The following is a 21524-nucleotide window of genomic DNA, read 5'->3' on the forward strand; positions in this document are numbered from 1 at the left end:
ACACCAAAAAAGATTGATATATTGGTTTTGTTCTGTTATCTTTGAAAGTTTTGGTCATTTAAATCACAAAGAAATGTGCGTCCCAATTTAAAATTTTCAAGATCTTAAATTTTGAAAGGTATTTCATACTAAAGTTTGACTCGAATTAATTAACACCTATTCTAAAAATGTAATCAAATTTATTTTTTAAAAGCTTTCAAATCTTTAGTTATTTTTAAAACCGATAGATTTTTACGTTAGAAAAGAAGTCCTCCTCTACGCCTCGGTCCTGTTGAAAGATGGTATTTATCAATTAAATTATAGCTTGCAAATTGAAATATATATTTGTGTATGGGGGAAAGAGCTATACTTGGTGACACTTAAAGAGAAGTCCTTAAATTTTCAGTAAACATCTCTTCCCCCCCATCCCCCCGTTCTCTAAAACTGAGAGGAAGATGAATTGAGAGGATTTTTTTAATGGATTATAAAACACTGAAAAAAAATTCTGATAAATGTCAAGTTTTTAGTTGTTCTGATTTCGTTAATGGTTAAAATTATTTACATCATTTTTTAAAAAACGCTGGTGGTATTAAAAACTTCATACCAAGTACCAGCATCTTCAGCCAATACGCATAACGAAAAACCGTTACAAAAAAAATATTATTGGTATTACAGGAATACTTCTATATAGTTATTATAGATAATATAACAACTACATAGAAGTATTGAAATACTTTCATGTAGAAGCCTAGAGGACCATGCTCAATTAAAAAATCGAACATTTAGTTGTTGTTTTTTTAAGAGCATTAAAAACTCAATTTGAAGCAGCAAGAGTTAAGTCAATTGCACTCTTAGTGTTTTTAGTATAATGCCACTACGGAGCACGAACAACTAAAAAATTAAACAACAAAAATTTAAAAGAATTAAGACAACTAAAAGTTTTCAGCGTTTGCACATAAAGAGAGAGTTAGACTTCATCAATCATGTAGCTTTAACAAAGAATCAAAGTCAAAAGCAATATAAATTGAGTTTGTATCCCAGCACCAAAAATAACTTCAAAAATCGACAAAAGCAGCTCTCAGTTAAATATTTAAGAACAATTAAGATAATTGAAGATAATTTTTTGTTATTATTTTGTAATGCTATCAATTTTATATGAGGTAGTTCAAAAGAAATTTAATTATATATACATATATTTCTTTAAAAAGAACAAAATCTTCTTTAAGGAAACCCTGGATCTCCCGCTTTTTACGCTATTAACAACTATTTTTAAAGAATTTTTTCACATAAAATTTTAGAGAACGTTTTATGCAATGTTTACACGTTTAATAAACAAATTTTGAATGCAGCAACATCTCATTCTTAACTTAAGTTTGCTCAGTGGAGAGATTATAACCATTTGGAAATGGATTTTCTTTACCTAAATTATTTCAGGTAAAAGGTAAATACAACCCTTCATGCATTATAAATAAAAAAAAACTTAAAGGATTAATTGCATTATATTCGCTGTGTATGGCAGGTACTAAATAAAAGTTTTCTTTTATTTTAGTAAACTGAGTCAGTAGTCTGAAATGTTAAAACGTTAAAATAACGAAAATGGAGTGGGAAATAATTTATATGTATATTATATAGCTATTCTATAATGGTCAGATGTTTTAAAGAATAATTTCATTTTACTTATATACTGCTTTTATTGTCATTTGTTGTGGTTCCTATTATCATGTGTAGCTTAAGATTAAAATAATATTATGAAATTTTTTTTTTGTTTTTAATAAAAGAAATAAGTTAAATTATTCTTAGTAATGACTATTGGTCACTTTTTTAATTCAAGTTAATGAAAACCTTTTATTGATTTTTTATATACTTGTCATAGATTTATTCATTTGTGCAAGAATATCAATATATATCCATATAGGGGTGTGTATATGCACACACACACACACACACACACACACACACACACACACACACACACACACACACACACACACACACACACACACACACAAACACACACACACCTATATGCGCATATAACTATCTGTGAAAGCTAACTTAACATATGTGTGCAAGTTAATGACAGTGGCTGACGGTGCTGAAGATTTTGATACTTTGAACCTCCATCACATTGTTTATTTTTTAGTATCAACTAGTTTTTCAATAATTACAGTATATACTGTAAACTCCTAACTCTTGAGATTGGAGAAGAACTTTTAACGATCGAACAGAAACTTTTAACTATAGTTAACTGATTGGTATTTATAACTCTTAAAATTTTTACGTTCAACTCCGCTGAGACTATTTTGCATATTGCTGATCGTTTTAAAAACTTATTTTAATGACCTCTATGAATTCACTTTATTTTACATCTCACTCAATGCTAACATGTCACATAAAAATTGATTTTTTTTACTAAAAGTACTTTTCACTAAGGTCCTTCTGTCACATAATTTACTGGAAATTTTTTTACGTTAATGACATTTCAAGAACTTGCAGCTTCAGAGTCACTTTGAATTCACTCCAACTTAATTTATAGTTGAAGCTTTATATAGTTAATCATTTTCAGTAAAAAAAAGGAAAAAAGAATTTCCCAATTCAAACTAAAATTTGCTTGGACAAACATCGCTCACCATTCGGTTGAATCACGTTGATGGTTCTGTTGATATAAGACAGTTAGCAACTTTCGTTTCTCTTTCTATTCGTTAAAATTGTGTAAAAAGGGAAAAACATTTCTTTTTACAATGCGAAAACATTTCGAAAATATTAATTGCGCCATTCGGCAAAGTAGTTACTTTTTTTGTAAACAAATAAAATGGCTGGTTTTTTGGAGATGCGACTGAAAAAGTTGTTTCAAATTGTAGTCTTTTACTAATCAAAATTTATAAGGTGCTTTTAGAGTATCGCGTTTTTTAATAATTTATGAAAATTCAGATTTCTAATTTTTTTTAAAGTAAAATGTCATTTTGTGATTTTCTAACTCAAATCCTGCCTAAACTTTCTCATTTGGCTTGAGAATTGCTACTAAAACCAACTTTAGATATATTTTCCCATGGCTTGTATTTGGTTAGCTGTTAACGTGATTTTTAGTATTTTAAATGTAATTTTTATAAGTTTTTGGCTTTAACCTTGACTGACTTATCACTTTATTTCTTAATTAGATTAATAGATAAGCGCCAAGATATTTAGTTCGTCATCTCCTTCATCTTACATTAATATCATCATGTGTTCAAGTTTCTTAAATGTGATAAATTTGTTTAAACTATATATTTAGGTTCAAACATGATAAAATTTTTTGTTAAAGAAGTTTTTTGATAAATGACAAGTTTATGATAAGAAGTTAACAAGTGCAAAGGCAAGTGAGAATATTTTTTATAACTTTTATTTAACTTAAAATTTGATTTTTTGATAGTTTATGATTAAAATGTATTATGGTTTTTTGCTCTACAAGCTAGCCTTTAACTACTTTATAGGGTATTAAAAAAGGTGTTAGAGTATGCGTTGTCAAATCTTTTCATCTCCGAAATATTGTGTATAAAAATCCCTTTTAAAGTTTGGAGTTCTTTTAACAATCAATTCACTTAATTCTTTTGAATAACTCATTCTTTGTTCCATAGGGGTAAGATATAGTTGTTTAATCTCACTTTCTCTATATTTTGGAAACCCTTGCTGATTCCGCTGGTCAGTAGTGATCCCTAAAAGAAAATTCCTTTTATAGAATAGTGTAAATAGATCTTTTGTACAAATTACCCTCAAACAGTGTCCTCTCTCTCTCTCTCTCTATATATATATATATATATATATATATATATATATATATATATATATATATATATATATATATATATATATATATATCTGTGTGTATGTGTGTGTGTGTGTGTGTGTGTGTGTGTGTGTGTGTGTGTGTGTGTGTGTGTGTGTGTGTGTGTGTGTGTGTGTGTATGTATGTATGTATAATCTTTTGTACAAAAAAACCTCAAACAGTGTATCTTTCTCTTTCTCTCTTTCTCCCTTTCTCTCTTTCTCTCTCCCTCTCTTTCTCTCTCTCTCTCTCTCTCTCTCTCTCTCTCTATATATATATATATATATATATATATATATATATATATATATATATATATATATATATATATATATATATATATATCTGAGTGTATACAGAAAATTAGTAAGTTTTAGCATTATGTTGTTAAAACAATTTTGGTTAAGTTACTTTGTATTAAAGCAGGGTATATAAAGTTAAGTTACTTTGTATTAAATTCACTGTTTTATTTTAGCCATGTTGTCTTGAAAGTTAAGTTTTCTTGCTTTTATTGATGTTCTAAATAATATTTTTAAGTTAGTGTAATGGCTTAAAATTGATTATTATGAGGGTGTTATGAATATTAATACAGATTTTATCAGATTAATTGCAGGTTTCAATCTTCTACGTCATAAGTCAATAAGTATTAGATTTGCTCTTAGCATTTTTAAATGCTAAGAGCAGCACTATCTTAATCTTTTTCAAAAAGTTCCAAGTTATTTGTTTATTTGCTAATGTTTTCTATGAATTTTGATGTGCAGTTTTATTTAGATAAAATTCTTTTCTTTCCATAAAAAAAAATTAGCTTTAGCAGCATGAGTTCTAACTATTAAAAAAAGCGCTATGATTTTAATTAGATCAGTCTTTCATTAATTTAGAAGCTTACTAGGTGTTTAATAAGGTGTGGCATGTATAGTGAATCCTTCTTTTCTTTTAATGTGCTCAGATTAAAGGTGTGTCTTTAAATATTTATGTAGTTTACTAAGTTGTTTAAATTGCTTTGTACCAAAAATAATTCATAGAATAAAAATGCAATGATTTATCTTTGTTCAATCTTTAATAAGAATTTTTTCAGCTAATATTTGTAAATTCTTTTACAAATAATGTTTAAAAAATAAATTCCTTGTTTAATTTGTTTGTATTGATTTCTCTGTTGTTTTCTTTTTAAAAATAAAAAGATTAACTCTAAAAATAGATGTTTTTAAGATTTTCATTTGTGTTAATAAAATTTTTTTTGTTTTAAACAAATATTTTTGTTTTTTATTAGTATTTTTTAATGATGATTAGAAACATCTTTTACATAAAAAATTTATAAATTGTGTTGCCTTATTTGTACCTATATCTTTTGGAGGTTTAGTTAACCAATTTTTTTCTATGCTTAATTAGGCAAGTTGTTATAGAAAATTTTTAAAATTAAAGTTGATGTATTTTAGAATTAGTTGTTTTAAATAATCTTTTAAATATTATAGGTCCTTCAAGAAAAGCACTTAAATGTCTGATCTTACACCACCATCAAATATACCACCGCCATTAACTGTACTTACCTCTGAAATATGTTCACGGTTCCCTTTGGAATCCCTTGCTGACTCCACTGGTCAACATTTGTCATTAAAAAGAAAAAGCTTTTTACCAAATAGTATAAGTGAACCTTTGGTACAAAGTATTCTTAAGCAGCATCCAGAATGTTATATAGAACTATTTACAAATACTAAAAGATGTCGTCTTTCTCAACTTGACCTATCTGTTAATTCAGTAAAATACCCTCTCAATAATCAAAATGCAATTGAAAAAATCATGAAGCACCCATTACATACACTTTGCTTGAGTGAACGCAGGTTTTTACCTCAAACATTTTCTGCAATAAGTAATTGTGCCTCTACTTTGCAGCAGCTGGACTTAAGTTTTGTATCAGGGTTTAAAGGCTGTTTAGTTTTAAAAGATCTTGTGAATTTGGTTAAGTTGAATTTAAAAGGGGCAGATATAGACTTTAACAGAAATCAATTTAAACAAATTGGTAGTTTAATTCACTTGGAATGGCTGGATCTCTCTCAAACGCCAATAAAAATGATGCTTTTAGAAGAGCTTCGTGGTTTAAAGAAGTAAGTTTTATTTGAAAGTATTAAACAATGACATAAGTGTTAAACAACTGGTTTATGTATTTTTTGCTTTCCACTGTAAAATTCACAAGTGTACTCTACACATTCTAGCTTAATGTGGCTATCTTTGTACAACTGCACACAATTGAAAAATCATGTAAGGTTTGTTAATCTGCTTTTAAACTTCAAAAAGTTAATTCATTTGGATATATCTAAAAGACCATCTGAATCTAGTGATTTAAATCAATCACTCAATATCGTTACCTCACGTACTCTAGCAGAATTGGCATGGTTACCTATGTTGGCGTCTCTTGATATATCAGGTATTATTTCCAGAAAAAATGTTCTTTTATTATATAACATTAAAGTGCTAGAGCTTAAAACATTAAAACTCTTGGAATAGTAACAGGTTTATATGGTGGCAGATTATTATAGATTATATGCATGATTATACAAAATGACAGATGTCTAGCTCCAGGCTCTTTTTAAAAGTTTTTCTTCCTAATAGTCACAGAACCATATAGTAATAAAAAAAACATTTTAGAATCTAATGTAACTTTAAATTCTAAATAAAAATAAATCTTTTAGCACATTCAGTTAAACTTAATATATAATCAAATTTTTATTAGGGTTTTTAGTGCTGAAAACCAACACTTGCTTATATATGTTTTTTGTCTTAAGGTTCTTGTGGTTTAAAAGCTGATGATATAATACCCTTTCAGAAAAGGGAAGCTAGATTAACATTTCTAGGGCTTTATGAAACTGGTCTCTCATTCCATGCAAATCTGCCTGCAGATAAGGTGAGTTTTAGAGGTTAATATTTTAATAGTTAGTTTTAGGGATAATTTGACCTTGGACAATTAAGATTTTAAATAGGAATAGAGCATGCAATATTTTTTATTGTATAAATTATAACTAAGTAAATAATTAAATATTGTTTTGTGATTCAAAACAGAATCTCAATATGGTCCAGAAACACTTGAAGTAGTTTACTAACAGACATTAATCCATGCAATTTTTTTTTAATAAAAAAGATTGTTGTTGAAAAGTGTGAGTGTTAAATAAAAATATGGTATTTAAAATTTTTATTTTACTGATATTAATGCAAAAGCAATAATCAAAATTTAGGATAAAACTCTTGTATTTGACAAAACATTCTAAACAATTTTGAAGTAAAAATTACCAATTTGTTTTTTGCATTGAGATACTGGCATGATTTGCTATTATTCTAAGAAAATTGTAACATTATCACCTGCTTAACATCATTTGTACTGTAATTTGTTTGAGTAAAATTGCTTAAATATGTAAATATTTATTTTTACCAATAAAAAAGAAATAAAAAAATAGAATATTAATTGTGATGTATAATACTAATTTTTGATAAGAATTTATCTAAATTTTTAAAATTAACTTGTGTGCTATATATTTTTTCTTATTTAGGTGGCTGGGGAAGCAAATGAGGAACAAATTCTTACTGCACTTGAAGCTTATGAAGATAGACCAGAATATGTTTTACTAGCTTTTCGTAAATTGTTTTCATTGGCTAGAGACCATCTCTGTTTTCAGCTTAAGCGATGCATGAGGGTAAATTTTTCTTAAAGTTTTTACATCTGAAATAAAAGTTCTTTTGATCAAAATGTAATTTTGTTGTTGTTGTTGTTAGAAAGCTGTGTTATTATGCAGAATTTGAATTTTAAAAATAAAAAGTTTTTTAATTTTTTTATATTACTGATTATAAATTCAGCACAAAGTTTTTAGAGAAAAAAATTTAATAGATTGTTGTTTATAAACTTGGCACAAAGTTTTTTAAGAAAAATATTAAATATATTGATGTTTACAAGCACAAAAAACTTTTGGTGCAAAAGTTTTTAGGTAGTAAAAAGTTAAGTGTTAAATTTTTTTTTTAGAACCTTGTGCAGGCAATGGAAAGGTTTAAAAGTGCTAATGCCATCCATATTGCGGCAACGTTAGTTCACTTTGAAAATTTATGAATTATATATATATATATATATATATATATATATATATATATATATATATATATATATATATATATATATATATATATTTGTAACATTACATATAATATATTGTTTTAGTATTAAATTTACTGGGGTATGTTAAAGCTGCCTTAAATTTTTTTTTTTTTTTTGTAAACATCTTTTTGAAAAATGTGTTTTTCAGTTTACCTTTATGTAAAATTTTTTTTTTTTTGTTCTGAAATTATTTTTAGAACAAAAAAAGATAAAACTCTTTTATAAAACCTTAATATAAAATGCAGTTTTGATAACATGTTTTTAACATGAAAAATCAAGAGTAGGGGAAATAATCATAATATTATTTTATTTTGGTGACATAACTTCCTCCAATATGAATTTCTGATAAATATATTTTCAAAGATTTTTTGATTTTAATTTGAGAGTAGCATAAGACATTTTTATGAAATGCGTCATTTATATGTGGGACTGGATAGCCTTCCTAGAATTAGTAAGAAGATAAAAGATAAATCTGTTAAATTGGTTTCTTATGGTAGAGTTGTTAGGCAAATTAACTCTTATCTTTTTTAACTTTATCAACCAGTTTAAACAAAGTTCTTAGTTTGCCAACATTAAAAGTTTATTGTTAATATGAAAGGTGATCTTCATGTTTAGGGCATCGCTTTATCACATGACCAGAGAGGTGAACAATGCCAATATGGACCCTTTACTAAGAAGGTACTCTATTACTACTGTTAATACTATTCTCATGATTTGCTGTTTTCATTTGTTTCTTATAATCTTTTCAAAAGTTGTTTGATTTTATTTTTATTATCGTAGTTAGTTTTCTAATTTTTAAAAATGCTTATGAATATTGTTATTAGAGCTGTCGTTGAAGTAATTTTAAAAAGCATGGAAAGCTTTAAACAAAATTTGCAATTGCAAAAGAACTGTTGCTTAGCATTGTGCAACTTCAAAATTCCTGCTGAAGTGGTAAGCATTATTTAGTATAAAGATTTTTAACTCTTCATAGGAAGTGTATGAGATGTCTAATATGGACTTACAATTGTTTTAGGTTTAATGCTGTAGATGTCTGTATAATATGGATTTACAACTGCTTTATTTTTTGTTATCAAGTAAAAAAGGGAAACAGTTAAAAATAGTATACTAAAAGTTTAAAAAAGTTGCAGACATTTTGAAAGTTATATTTTTGAAAGTTCTTTCTAATATTTGAAAAAGTTCATAGAACCATAAGATTTAATTATGAGTTGGTAAACTTAATAGTTTTAATGCCTTTAACCTTTATTGTCATTATATTCCTTTGATTAAACAATCAAAATACTAATATATTACCAGCCATATGATCATATAAAGATATCTAATTTATTGTTTTTACAAGTTGTTGTGTAATTAAGGTTATGAATTTAATTTATTTAACTGTAAATATTTTTATTACTTTGGTGATTATAGATATGAAATAGGCAAGCTTTTCTTATAAAAATTTTATAAAAGAGCTTTTAAAAAAAAAGTTAAGTTTTATGTTTTTTTTTAAAGCTGAAATCTCTTTGTAAATGATTCTTACTTTTTTTAATAATTTTGTTTAGGAATTCATGTACTTCAGGGTTGTAGATGCATTGCTTTTTGCTTTGAGATACCACGAGGAGAGCTATTTACAAAGGATATCTTTAATTTTGTTCAATCATTTGATCCTTCATGTGGGTTGAATTTTTTCTTATTGATTTTTATTTTTAAAGTTAATGATATATTTAAAATGACTTTTTTTTCTTTACATATTCTAGATATTTTTTAAAATTTTTTAAAACTATTTGTTATCTATATATAAAATTTAAATATTTAAAAATATTTCTTTATCTATTTTATATATAGATAAAGAAATATTTAAAAATATTTCTTTATCTATATATAAAATTTGAATTTTGTTCTTTCCTTACTTATAAATTCTTTTCTGTGTGTGTGTGTTAAAAAAGTAAATACTCCTAATCTAGTTCTTCTTTTTTTTGTTAAATTTTCTGAATATTTTTTCAAACTCAATTTTGGTCCAGTCCTATAAAGAAAACTAAGCATATAGTTTTCTTTTTTGTCCATAGAAAGTTTATTCATATTTTGAAAAAAAATGTGCCCAACTAAATGAGATTCAGAGACTTGAAATTCATAACTTAAAACTATCAAGGAAATTTTTTTTTCTGATTTAAAAACCATTTTTGTTTCTGTACCGTTTATGTTATGTTTGGTTTGTGCCACAAGGCACAACAAGTTGTTGACTTTTATTGTAATTTTGGAGGTGACCGGACTCAGTGATGTGTGCTTATTTGCCCGATTCATATTAAACAGTTTTTTTAGATCGTTAAAAGTTTTCTTAGTTCAAATTTTATCCTTTAAATTCTGAGTTATTTTACAGGTTTTTTAGATTTCTAGCTCAGTTTTAAATTTGAAACCTTTTTTAAAAGTTTTTAACAAATTTGGTCTTACATGTAAATGTCTGACAATTGTGGCATTTCATCAACACTGAGGTTTTTTTCCTGTCTCGTGCCTGTCACGAATGGCATGTACCATGTTTTGGAGGCTGTTGTTCTTTTAGAACTCTCTCTCTTCAGCAAAAAATGCTCACCTAGATAACATTCATAACATTTTCATAAACATTCCAAAAAAAATTTTTAACTTTTAACTTTTTTGAGTGTATACAAGTTACTTAGTAATAAATGTTGAAAGCTGGGAATAAGGGGAGGCAAAGGAAATAATCACTTGATAAACTTTGTGTTCAAACTCCCTAGTTTCTTGAGATTACATCTGTTCCACAAAAAAAGCCAGTATTTTCTTGATCATATTGCCACTCTAGTGTTGGATATGTTTAACAAAAATATCAACTTCTGTAACTAACATCTGATTTAAACTTTAAGTTTGCTTGACTGCTGAATAATTTGTGTAAAATTAGGTTTGAAAATTATGCTTGACCACAAGTAATAAGTTGTTGTGTAAAATTGTTTCAGATGTCAGTGCTGGTTGTGATTTTTCAATACTCTTTCTTAACAAGAAATACTTGTTAAATTAAGAAAGTACAGGAATCCAGATATTCAATCAGATTCAGACATTACAAACAGCATTCGTGAAACTTCTGTGTGACTTCTGTAGTTCACCATATTCAAGCTGAACTTACATGAATCACAGACTATAAAATATTATTATCATAAAATACTCTTTAAAAAAAAATTATGGTAAAAAATAATTACGTAAAGTATAAAGATTAAGAACTTTGATAAAACAATTACTACTAGATTTAACAGTTTACAAACTGTGGTGATAAAGTGAAAAAGCAGAAGTAGAGATCCTAGCATATAATGAAAAATTTGAATGATTTTTTAAACAAAAAAGTTTCCAGGAATAATTTTCAAATTACTAAAATTTTAAGGAAATTACTGGTGTTGGTTGGTAGTTATTTCAAAGTAAAGCTGTTTGTGTTTAAAAAATTAATCACAGTTGAAGAAGCAATTACTTTACAATATAACTAAATTAGAAATTAAAACAAAAATCGCCTGTCCAGCATATCTAATGAACAAATAAGAAATACAAATTAAGAGTTAATCAAGTCAAATTAAGAGTTAATCAAGTCAAATTAAGAGTTAATCAAGGAAATTATCATAAATCAAAAAAGCTGGAATGATAGTAAAATTTGATGACAGAAATTTAGTTTGATATTAAGGATAGAAAAAAGATCTGAAACTGTCACTGAGTTGAATTGGAAAGACTAAAAGCTAATACATTTTAAGAGATACATAGCTGATGACAAAAGGAGTATCAAATGATGCAATCAAATGATAGAAAAGATGAAGTTTTGGTAATACACAAACAAAAAAGGTTTTTTAATGAAAATATATTAGCTGATGTATACTGGATCAGTACCTGCCCTTCAGTGGCAGATATCCTCATTTTGCATTCCATTATCAATGCAAAATGAGGATATCTGCCACTGAAGGGCAAGCTCATAGCTTATTTTATGAAGAAGTTGTTTCTACATTGACAAAATTTCTTCTAGACAGTTTCAAGGACAACTTCCTTTTTAAATAGCAAAGTATGATTTGACATTTATATAAGAAAAATCAGTATTGAAGCATGTAAGTAGGTTTTGCAGGACTTTTTCACAAGGCTTATTTTATTGAAAACATTCCTTTTGCTTTTTTAAACATTATACTTGAACACTACGATGGCCTGATTTAATCATAGTGCATGAAGATTATAGGTTATGTTCCTTGTCAGATGGAACTATCTAGATTCTGTATAAAAGCAGTTCCTTCAGATAAAATAAACAATCAAGCTTGCTCAAAAGGGCGGAGTCTCATATTATAAGCAAAATTATGAACTGACATTTACTGCAAAGTGTTTTCTGAATCCAGCTCCAATGAGCATACCATGACTGTATGTAAATAAATAAGCACTTCCAAAAAAAGATTAGAAGATTATTTTGTAAATTGGAACATATAAGAAATAGTTTTGAGTTGGATTGTATGTAGTTTCAATTATGCTAGAGTTGTTTCCTAAAATTTGTTCTGAGTCTGCCTTACTGAATCATGTTATGGCATAATTTTTGAAAACACAGTTTGTGATAATTGCTTTGAGCATTTTGGAAATCATTTTTTATTCTAAAAATTTTTTTTCAAATTGATTTTTTTATAAACTATTTTACATTTTAAAACATTTTAATTATAAATTTTCTTTTTTAATATCATAAAAAAGTTGAGCGATATTAGTTGTTTTTTTTCTTTAATATCAAATAACACTTTGTCTACAAGTGGTATTTTTACATCATTTTTATAGAGCAGTGAAGCACAGAAAAGAGAAGTAGGAAGAAGAGGAGCTGTGCAGGTGACTTTAAGTTTTTTTTGTAAGTTTTATTTTGTTTTTTTAACAAAAAAAAAAATCAATAAGTATAAGAAGCCTTTTATTCTAGACTTTAGTTCATATTATAAAGGAGAGAATTCATACAGATGAGGTATCTAACCTTTGTTTTGTTTATATATTTTTTGCAGACTCTGTTTTCTATGCTTTCATAAGTTTTATAGTTGGATATAACATCAAATTTTATTATTACTTTTTTAGTTTTATGTTTTTTGTAATTAACCCTAAATGTAAAAAGCTAAGATAAATTATTTTTAAGGTTCTTTATATTTAGTATTACTGACTTATTAATGTTATTGCAATTATATTGGTCTGAGAGTTGCAATTAGATTGTTCTAGAGCCTAAATTTGATTATAGCTATTCTTTTAAGTCTGAATATGGATAAATAATTTTTAATATAATATAAAGTAGGGTGGGAGTGCTTCTTAAATATTTTTAAAAAATTATTCATCATAAAAACTTACTCATAAGCTGTGTATTTTTTAAAGGAGTATTGCATCATGGATGGAAAAGAAAAACACTTGATTTACCTATAGATAATGCTTTTTCCAAATTGCTTAAAATCTTCGTTAGAAAAATGAAGTTTGGTTTTTACAATCTTACTACTTTTTCCTCCGTTAAAAAACCAAAAAATTTAAGTAAAAGTTGCAAGTTTTGTGATGATCATTAAATAACTCAAGTGAACCCAATGTCATGGATAGTAATAGCCAATTGTGAAAAAAAACAAACTATTTTATATTAAAATATTTTTATTCAAATTATTAGTACTATTAATTATACTATCAAGTTTAGTCCTATCAAAATATCAACAAAAAAAATTTTGTCTGAAATTCAGGGAAGCATTAAGTTTACTGGATTTCCATCAATAACAAATCAGAGCTTAATCACATTTGATATGTTCCAAAATCGATAATATTATTTTAAAGTAGAAGCATTTATAAGTATAAAAATAAAAAATTTGAATTTTCACCAGAACAAGCATGTATACTTTATTACTGTTTTTATGTATGCAGTGTCTATTTTATTTGTTAAAAAGTTTTTAGAATTAAGTACAGGCAACTACCTTTTCATAGACAATTTTGTTATATTTAAAGAATTTTAACTTCCATATTGAAGTTGTTTTATCAAAGTTCTTAATCTTTATACTTTAAAATGCAAAATATTTTTGTAATATTTATCAGAACAAAGAAGCATTAGAAGTTTTTGTTTTAGGAATATGCGCAGGCATCTGAAGTTTTGATGCATCACTTAGCTTGTAATAGTATGATGGAGTTTTTTAAATCTTTTTTAGACTGGTGATTTACTTACCCCATGTTGGAGTTCATTATGGAACATTACAGGTGATTTTTAATGTTACAAATTTTATTATAAATTATATTGATTTATGCAGTGTTTAGTGTACATTAACTTAAAATATACTTCATAGATGAAATGGCTAACAATTGTATGGAATTCTTCAACCAAAATGGAATGCAGTTATTTGTTGACTGCCTATATGTGAGTTCATTTATTTTTGCTGATAAAATGTGAGTTTTTGCTATATCTTTTGGTAAGATTTTATTATGCATAATTTACATAGAAAACTTAATATGTTAAATGTTGTTTCGGTGTAATGTATTTTTATGTTAGGTCCTCCTTTTTGTAAATGTTGTTATTGTCTTTTTTACAGAGATTTCCCAATTCTGTTCTGCTCCTTAAAAACATGATGGGTGTAATGGTAAACATTTTTAAAGTTTTTTTTCCTTCATCTTAAAAGATGATGCTAGTATTTTTTTTATGAACGTTATCAAAAAATTCAACAAACTGTAAAATGGTAATGAAGGTTTTAAAATTTAAGTGAAAATTTTTTAAGTGCCATTAACTTTCCTTTAAATTATCAGTACTACTTTCTTATGTTTTTTTTCTGAGAACTTTTTATGGGAGAAAGATTTGTTGTTTAATTATTGTTTTCTAATTGTAAAATACTTGATAATTTGATTTGAAAAAGAAACAGGTCAAAAAACAATACTACAGAAAATAATTGTACAAGAAAATTTTATATTCATTATACTTCAGTTATATGTACTTCTTTTACAACATATGCAAAAAAATAAATTCTAAATAATCTTTTTTTGTAAATGATCTATCTTTTCTTTTTTATCTTTTTTTATTTTTAAAGTAAAGTGCATAAATGGTCTATTGGATTTCAATCTTAGCTTCATGCCGTCCATCTGAAACATTTATGTCATTTTCATCAAAAAAAAAGGATCGAGTATTTTAGCAGTATATTTTGGATCATTGCCCTGTTAAAAACACAAAATTGTTTTCAACCTTTGGTTTTTTTTTTTAGTTTTTTAAATTTTGGTCCAGTCATAAGTTTGGTCCGATAATCAAGTTGACATTCATGGTTTCATCAATAAATATTAGTTTAGCAACACCACCCCATGCCAAAAAATCCAAGCTATAACATTTCGCCACTATGTTCCTCTTATCGTTGAACTTCTTCATCAAAATTTTTAAGTTTAAGTTGGATTCATCAAACTGAAGAACTTTCCTCCAAAAAGGTTGTGACATTTTTTAGCAAAATTCAGACATTTCTTATGATTTTTTTTTTTTTTTTTTTTTTTTTTTTTTTTTGTTAAAAAGGAATATTTGTAACTTCTTGTACTTTTCTATAAGAATTTCTTTGTTCAACAAAGTCAATGACAAGTTTTCATTGAGTTTCATTTAAAATATTTTCCTTTAGGTGTCATACTCTTTAACATATAGAGTATTTTTTCCAAAAAAAGGCGATTAGTTGCTATAAATAATACAGTTGAAATATAGCATAAAAAAGTCATGGGTATTTGATAAGTTGAAAATATCAAAAACAATTTTATCTGTGCATTCAAGTTAATATCTGTCCAAGAAAAATAGCAGAAGTATTATAAAAAGAAAACTTTGGCTATATTTATGATATCATTAAATCCATATTATTGCTACATTCATGATTTTATTGCTACATTCATGGTTTTGTTAATTGATTGTTATTTCTTTATAGGGTAACATAGCAGAGGTTAAGCAATTAAAACCTCTTTTAATGGAAGAACCAATTATTGATATATTTATGTAAGTTATTTCATATTTGTGAAAGTCATATAGTCAACAAGCAGTATATTAAAAAAAATAGCATAAAAGATAGCATTAAAAAAAAAACTGATAAAAGAATCAAACAAGAGTTCAAAGTTTTGAACTTTGTTTCAAATCATAATTTTTTATTACTGTACTTATCAATAGATTATTACTGATTTAAGTGTATGGTTTATAAATGTATTAAAATTGGTCTTATAAAAACAAATAAAAATTCAGTAAAATGTTGGTATCAAGTAAATCACTAAACTTTATAACTTTTATCACAACATTTGAGTAGGATAAAAAAAAAAAAAAAAAAAAATGCCGCTACTAAATATAAAACTGGCTCCTTCAATTAGCCAAAAGTTTAAGTTTTTAATTGCAGTTTTATTTTTGTAAGTAGAAAAAATTAGATTTCTTCAAAATTTCTTCAGTTATTTATATTGGTCATTTTGATAAAAAAATTATATATATATGGATAGAGGCATATTAAAATAATTAACAAAGATAGACATTAAAATGATGGATAAAAATGAATAATAAGATAATGGACAAAAATGGATATTAAATTAATAGACAAAGATGGGCATTAAAATAATGGACAAAGGTGGACATCAAAATAATGGACAAAAATGGATATTAAAATAATAGACAAAGATGGACATTAAAATAATCAATAAAAATGGGCATTAAAATAATGGACATAAATGGGCTATAATAACTTTTTTAGTTACCAACAATTCAAACAAATAAAAAATGGATCATCTGGTTGTAGAAGATTATTCAGTCCTGCTTTCTTCACTTTATTCAAATTGACAGTTTTATCATCATACAGCCAGCATGTTGATAAAACTGTCAATTTGAATAGTGTGAAGGTTTGCTGCATCATAATTTAGCTAATGGTGCATGACTCTGTCCTTTTTAGTTCTCTTTTGATAAGAGATTTCTCCATTCTCAAATATATATCATGTTGACGAAACTTCATTATAGTTTTTTTCCAGAATATTTTGTTACAACATATTGTATATACTGGTGTATATGTTCTAAAGCCAAATGGTTCTTTGAAGAACCAATAAGGGTTGCTTCATAAAAAATTGCTTTCAGAGCTTCTTCAAAGAGCCCTTAGGATGGTTTTTTTTGCAAGAATCTTGTGGTAAGGCTCTTTAAAGAACCCTAAATGGTTTTTTGAAGAACCTCAGAGTTCTTTAAAACTTATCAGAACTTTTATAAAGAACTCTTAGGTTCTTTTGAAGAACCTAAGAGTTCTTTACAAAAGTTCTGATAAATTATCAAAAGAGGTTCTTCAAAGAACTCTTTAATCAGGTATTTTAAGCTATAGCTCAAAACCCACTTGAAGGGTTTTGAGCTATAGCTTCAAACTGCCAAAATAGATGTTCATTATACAAATCTCTGAATAGGTTTTTGAAAACAACACCAACATAAGATTATTAATTTTTTGCATGATTTTTTAGACTAACCATATGATTACTACTGATTTTTTTTTTTTTTAACTTGTCTAATTAATCCAAGTTCTTACAAAGAGTTTATTATATGAATCATGTGATAAAAAATGATTTAATCTTTTATCATTGATTTGATTTGTTAAGTGAAATAAAGCAATAACTAGATTAATATTGAGCATATCTTAAAAATGATAAAAAACTTCAATTAAGTCTTTTCAGCCCAAAGTTCAATAAAAGATTTTCAACAATAATCCAAATTATTCAGTTAAAAACAAATGAAAAATTTTTAAATTGCAGAGGGCCATCTATTGTAGACTAGTAAAACTACTTCTTTCGTTTAATGTGGGAAATTTACAAAAGTGTAAAATTCATGATATTTTAAATGACATGTTGCCATATGGCAACAATGGTCTGGGAAGGGTTAATAACAAGCATATAAACAATAAAAAAAAAACTAAATTTCTGCAATACATTTGTGGATTTTAATGAACAATAAAAAGCCACAAACAAATTGCAGAGTTCATATCCGTTAACAGAGTTAATCTGAAATTAAACAAAAAGTTAAGATTTTGGAAAAAAATTTATTAAAAACACAAGCATCTGAGTGTAATATAGGATTGGCCATCTTGTAGTGTATATGTGTCTAGAAGTTGATAGTCACAAACTTCTGTTGGCAAGTATATTGACAATGTTGCATCATCTATAACTCTGAATGCATGCAAGTGTTAATTATATTTGTCACAAGTCAGCTAATTACCACAAAACATCCAATGTTGATGAAGTTGAATGATGTGCAGTAGCATTGCATTTTTAAACTGTTTCCTTTTTATCAATAATATTATAGTCGAAAAAAGACAATTTTTCCTAAAGATAAGTTTTTAAACTATCAAGGGTAATTGAACATATATTAGATGTTTCAAGATTTTCATTGAAGAAGTCAGAGGATGCTATCTTCCAACACTGTTGCAGCTGAAGCTGCTTTGCAAAAGAATAATTTATATTTTCAAAACTTCTAATGGAAGAAGCCAACTTTTTGAAATATGTTTTGCTTCAAAATGCATTACCAATAAATATCTTAGTGGTCCATGTTTGATTATCAGATGAAAAGAATGGAGCATGGATTAAAATTTGGATGTTTGATTATTAGGAAAAAGTTCAATAAAATCCTGCAAAAACTGCTCTACTAAAAATGAAAGATATAGCAAACTAGTTTTTGAAATATTTTAAATATATATGTAATCAGCAATATCTGGAAACTGTAAATAAAGTGACCAATTCAGATTGCACATTGGTATGCAGTTGCTAATCATAAATAGTAGTAAATGATTCATGCAAAACTTCTGCAATGCAAAACTAATAATGTTAATAGGTGCACTAGTATGCACAGCAAATGGTACTGGTTTGTTTTTTGTGTCATTTCTGCCAATTTCAAAAACATTAAGTTCTGTAATTATCTGTAATTATATTCTGCTCTTTAATTTTTAACAACATAAAACTTACTAATTTAATTGTACCTTCTAAGAAATCATACAAATGGAATTGTACCTTCTAAGAAATCATATATAATGTCTGTTGGAAAAGAAAACATTTTTCAATGTCATGAATGCTAGAAGAAATGTGAATTGGACTTGAAGTAGCAGCTAAATGATAATAATGATTTTCATTTTTTTAATATTTGCTTGTATGTTTTTTATTTCTTATTGATAAGTTTTGCTTTCATAAGAATACATAAGTTTAAATTTTGAAGTTGTAAAATTTAAATAGATTTAAATTTTGAAGTTGTAAAATTTAAATAAGTTTAAATTTTGAAGTTATATAAATATTTTGCTCTTTAATGTTGCTTAAGGGGAAGTAAAATGCACAGAGTTTATGTACTGAAGCCAATGAACTCCAATTGGATTTCATACTTCAAGTTCATCACGATATAAATGGATTCTTAATGGATTCTTGTCATTAAAAATGACATAGTGTTTGCAATTGAAACCATCTGAATACGAACATAACAATTCTGTATTGATAGACTCATCTTTTTCAAGTTTTCGTTTTACTGAATTCCAGCTCATTTTCAACTAAATTTTTTAGTAATGGTAAAACTGGTACATACTGAAAAGTTTCATCATTTGGTGTTTTTAAACCATTTTCACATTCATGTAGTTTAATTTTATTTTGTCTGGCAAAGTAAGACCTAAAAATAACTTACAAAATAAAATAACTTTTTTTGCTGGAATTAACCACAGCTAAAACTTTATCTAAAAGCAAATCGCTATTTAAATTTTTTATTCAAAACACCATTATATACTAAGTTTTGCCCAATTTGCTGCTTTGTTGGATCACAAAAGCTATGACTAGAATATTTCAGCAAAGATTAAGCTTCACTTGCTACATCAATTTGAACAACAGATGAGTTTATTGTTTTTCTGCTACTGAAACAACAAAAATTGCAAAATGTTACTGTAAATTACTAAGTAGATTGTCCAGTGAGGATAAAGAAATGGCATCTAAATTAGAGTGCAAACTACTGGTTGCTAGATTGCTACAGGCATATCAATAACAACCTCTACTGTAGTGTCATCATCAACATGCTCTGCTAAAAATTAGTTTTCCATCGTTTCACTCGTTAAAATGAATAGACTCCTTCGTTGATATTTGAGCTGCATTTAAAACAAAACTATGCTTCTTTTGCATTTGGTGACACAAGCATTTGAAAGATTTATATTTGGCAGAACAACCATCAATATTACACACTGGAAAAAAACCACCTGCATATTCATTCATGATATACAAATGTTGCAAATAATTTTGCAGCAAATGCTTCTGCATGCCACATGTATAACAAGTATAAGTGCTCACCCACTTCTAAAATCAAACTTAAACTAAAAATTCAAAAATTTGCTTGTACTTTTAGTTTTGACTAGACTTAAATGATGATATAATGCCAATGATTATTTTTATTTTAAATTATGTTACAGACTATAATATTGGTATCATTCATATTGTGTCCAAAATTCATGTATCAAAAATTAATTTCACTAATTGATAAAATAAGTTCCAATGATAGCTTATAACCATTGGCAGTATATCATTTTATTTCAGAATTCATGTTTAGTCAAGTTTAGAAAAAATACAATGATCAGCTAAGTAATAAACATTCTAAATAAAAACAATAGTCTTAAGAGTCTAAGAATACAAAAATGTCAACCTGTGGAAAATACACCTTGATTAATATATTGGTTACAAAACATCAAACTACTTTTTTTTAATTAAAAATAGGATGTTGATTTATGAAATGAGTAGACTTAATATCTGTATATACAGAATGTTAAAAAAAAAAAATTTGATAAATTTTATTTAATAACATTACACCTTTAATTAGCTGCCAAATCCTTCTTAAGAAAGAAATTTTTGAATTTTTAAAGATAACTGCAATTAACTTTTTTTAGAAACTATATTTAAAAATAAAAAATTTTAAAATAAAATATTAGTTGTATGATGGATTCAAGTCCCTGACACTAAAACATATTTTTTAAAAACTCTTTTTATTTACTTTTATGTTAAAAATTTATACTAAGTTAAAAAATCATAAACGTGAAAGTGTTTTTATTTCCGTTTAATAGATCCTAAAAGTATGTTCATATGTTGAATAAATTTTACCTTTTAGTTTTTTTGGTCCTTTCAAACAAGGCATAATTAATATTGATAAATTATTCATGTTATCAAGAGCTATTTTTCGTTAGCTTACAAGTACATTTGTTTGTCTGTTTTTTTATGTGAATGTTTACTTTTAGAAGTTTCATGTGCCATAAACAGTACTATAAACATTTAAAAAAATTAACTTTTGAAAAATTTTAAAACTACGCTATTTAGCGTTTTTTTGAAGATCTTAGAGAAATCCAATTTATAAATCTGAAATATATTTATGGTCTTTAAAGAGTTCACAAAAAGTCTTTCAAAGTATTTTCAGAATGCATGAAATATCTTTTAGATTTTATAGTTTAGGCGCTGTTAAGACTTCTATTGATATTCCAGGTCCCTTTTACGATCTGAGATTCACTTGGAAGTGAGCTACAATTCTGCTGGAGTGTTATCTCATATGCTTATTGAAGGTGAAAGAGCTTGGACTCATAGATACATATCAAGATCCTATTGCATGCAAAAAATAGTAAGGAATTTTTTTACTTAAAACTTTTTTTTCACGTTTTTATTTTG

At 26.4% G+C, this 21524-nt stretch overlaps 4 protein-coding genes and 1 pseudogene across 9 annotated transcripts in view; 4 read left to right on the plus strand and 1 right to left on the minus strand.

Annotated features, from left to right (window-relative positions):
* Positions 1–21524, plus strand: part of LOC145181174 (procollagen galactosyltransferase 1-like) — a 381403-nt gene that overhangs the window by 185401 nt on the left and 174478 nt on the right. The window lies entirely within an intron of this gene.
* The window catches only part of LOC145181173 (glycogen [starch] synthase, muscle-like), a 361885-nt gene that overhangs the window by 185401 nt on the left and 154960 nt on the right, over positions 1–21524 (plus strand). The window lies entirely within an intron of this gene.
* LOC145181181 (non-structural maintenance of chromosomes element 4 homolog A-like) overlaps positions 1–21524 on the plus strand; it is a 227620-nt gene that overhangs the window by 185401 nt on the left and 20695 nt on the right. The window lies entirely within an intron of this gene.
* The window catches only part of LOC145181172 (protein zer-1 homolog), a 207822-nt gene that overhangs the window by 185401 nt on the left and 897 nt on the right, over positions 1–21524 (plus strand). For 2 of the 6 annotated variants that reach the window (XM_090101237.1, XM_090101239.1), the window contains 15 exons: positions 5251–5880; positions 5989–6200; positions 6559–6677; positions 7318–7461; positions 7785–7843; positions 8529–8591; positions 8738–8846; positions 9458–9568; positions 12684–12731; positions 12817–12858; positions 14057–14105; positions 14192–14262; positions 14435–14482; positions 15785–15852; positions 21345–21477. In XM_090101237.1, the coding sequence (XP_089957363.1) occupies positions 5273–5880; positions 5989–6200; positions 6559–6677; positions 7318–7461; positions 7785–7843; positions 8529–8591; positions 8738–8846; positions 9458–9568; positions 12684–12731; positions 12817–12858; positions 14057–14105; positions 14192–14262; positions 14435–14482; positions 15785–15852; positions 21345–21477 (1884 nt within the window). In that variant the 5' untranslated portion in view covers positions 5251–5272. Of the gene's footprint in view, positions 1–3168; positions 3336–5031; positions 5168–5250; positions 5881–5988; positions 6201–6558; positions 6678–7317; positions 7462–7784; positions 7844–8528; positions 8592–8737; positions 8847–9457; positions 9569–12683; positions 12732–12816; positions 12859–14056; positions 14106–14191; positions 14263–14434; positions 14483–15784; positions 15853–21344; positions 21478–21524 lie in introns of those variants that run through there. The other 4 variants (XM_090101236.1, XM_090101235.1, XM_090101234.1 and 1 more) reach the window with 4 other exon arrangements.
* On the minus strand, positions 18068–19381 carry LOC149883251 (uncharacterized; annotated as a pseudogene).

This window comes from Hydra viridissima, unplaced genomic scaffold (assembly GCF_058129835.1).
Source record: "Hydra viridissima isolate aposymbiotic clone 2 unplaced genomic scaffold, HvirCarnegie_v1 scaffold_10, whole genome shotgun sequence".
NCBI classification, from domain to species: domain Eukaryota; kingdom Metazoa; phylum Cnidaria; class Hydrozoa; order Anthoathecata; family Hydridae; genus Hydra; species Hydra viridissima.